This window comes from Bison bison, unplaced genomic scaffold (assembly GCF_000754665.1).
Source record: "Bison bison bison isolate TAMUID 2011002044 unplaced genomic scaffold, Bison_UMD1.0 scf7180017864227, whole genome shotgun sequence".
Taxonomy (NCBI): Eukaryota; Metazoa; Chordata; class Mammalia; order Artiodactyla; family Bovidae; genus Bison; species Bison bison.
In genome coordinates this window covers 155,745-156,930 of record NW_011494799.1, presented here as the reverse complement: position 1 = coordinate 156,930, position 1,186 = coordinate 155,745, and the positions used below count along the sequence as shown (strand labels likewise).

Here is a 1,186-nt window from a genome sequence, read left to right as displayed (position 1 = left end):
GTGTCGTTTGTGCCCAGCTTTGGTCCAGAGGGGACGCGTGCTGCCGCCTCCTGCTCCTTTTGAAGCTAAGATCCTGGCCCACTGCAGAACACTCCAAGGCCTGGTGAAGATGGCTTCAGTACCAGTGTATTGCCTCTGTCGGCTGCCTTATGATGTGACCCGCTTCATGATCGAGTGTGACATGTGCCAGGACTGGTTTCATGGCAGGTAAGGAGGGCAGGGCATCCTGGACAGGGTGCAGTGGCCAGGTGCTCACTGGCTTGCTCCTTTCTCAACTCTGGTTCAGGTTCCTCCTCAGAAACTTAATTTCTCCTCTCTCCGCTACAGTTAGGTCCAACCCACCCCCAGACACAGGTTCTTACATCCCTCCTTGTAGATTATGGCCTAGCTTAACATTGACATTTGGTTTCTCCTCTTTTTTCTTTTCCTATATATATTTCTATTTTGAACCCTTCTTCTATTTTGTATTTTTTTTCTTAGAAAAATACTTTCTTTTCAGTTACAAAGAATGTATCATCTTTGTATTCTGGTAATTTTGTTTTTCCTCAGAGGCTGGCTTTGGGAGAGACTGTACTGCATTTTTGAGATATTTGAGTCCAACAAACATGGATTTGAGTTGTGGTTTTGCAGCTTACTATCAGAGTGACCTTGGACAAGTTGCTTTGCTTCTCTGAGTCTCTTTGTCTTCAGGCAGACAGAGTGTTTTCTTTATCTATTAGATAAAATATATCTAATACAGCCTTCCTCTTTATTTAAAGCATTTTTGCATGCACCTAGTAAATGGAGGCAGAAATGCAATAGCATTTTATTTCTACAGTTTTACCTGCAGAACCATCCAGGTAAATTGAATTAAGCAGAGGAGATATTGGGTAAAACAGTAGGAGTAAAACCACTAATGAAATCCCTCCAGGTAACCATGTGTGCACATAAGCACCTGTCACCCAGGATTCCAGAAAGGTTAGTGTCTGGAATAAACCTGTACTATTATCCCATTATTGGGACTTATGTCAGCTCTGGAAAGAAAACCATGCAAGGATTTGTACATTGGAGTACAACAAAACAGTGTATGGCGCCCTCCTGCTGTTGCATGTTGTTAGGTTCTAGAATTTTCAGTTATCAGTCTTTTTCAAAGGGAAGCTTCACAGAGGCTCTAGTGACCTGCCAATGCAGGAGACATAGGAGACGC

The 1,186-nt window shown here is 43.1% G+C and overlaps 1 protein-coding gene across 4 annotated transcripts in view; it reads left to right on the top strand.

Annotated features, from left to right (window-relative positions):
* Positions 1-6: 6 nt before the first annotated feature.
* The window catches only part of PHF8 (PHD finger protein 8), a 103,202-nt gene continuing 102,022 nt past the window's right edge, over positions 7-1,186 (top strand). For all 4 annotated transcript variants that reach the window (XM_010845879.1, XM_010845878.1, XM_010845877.1 and 1 more), the window contains exon 1: positions 7-207. In XM_010845879.1, the coding sequence (XP_010844181.1) occupies positions 110-207 (98 nt within the window). In that variant the 5' untranslated portion in view covers positions 7-109. The remainder of the gene's footprint in view (positions 208-1,186) is intronic.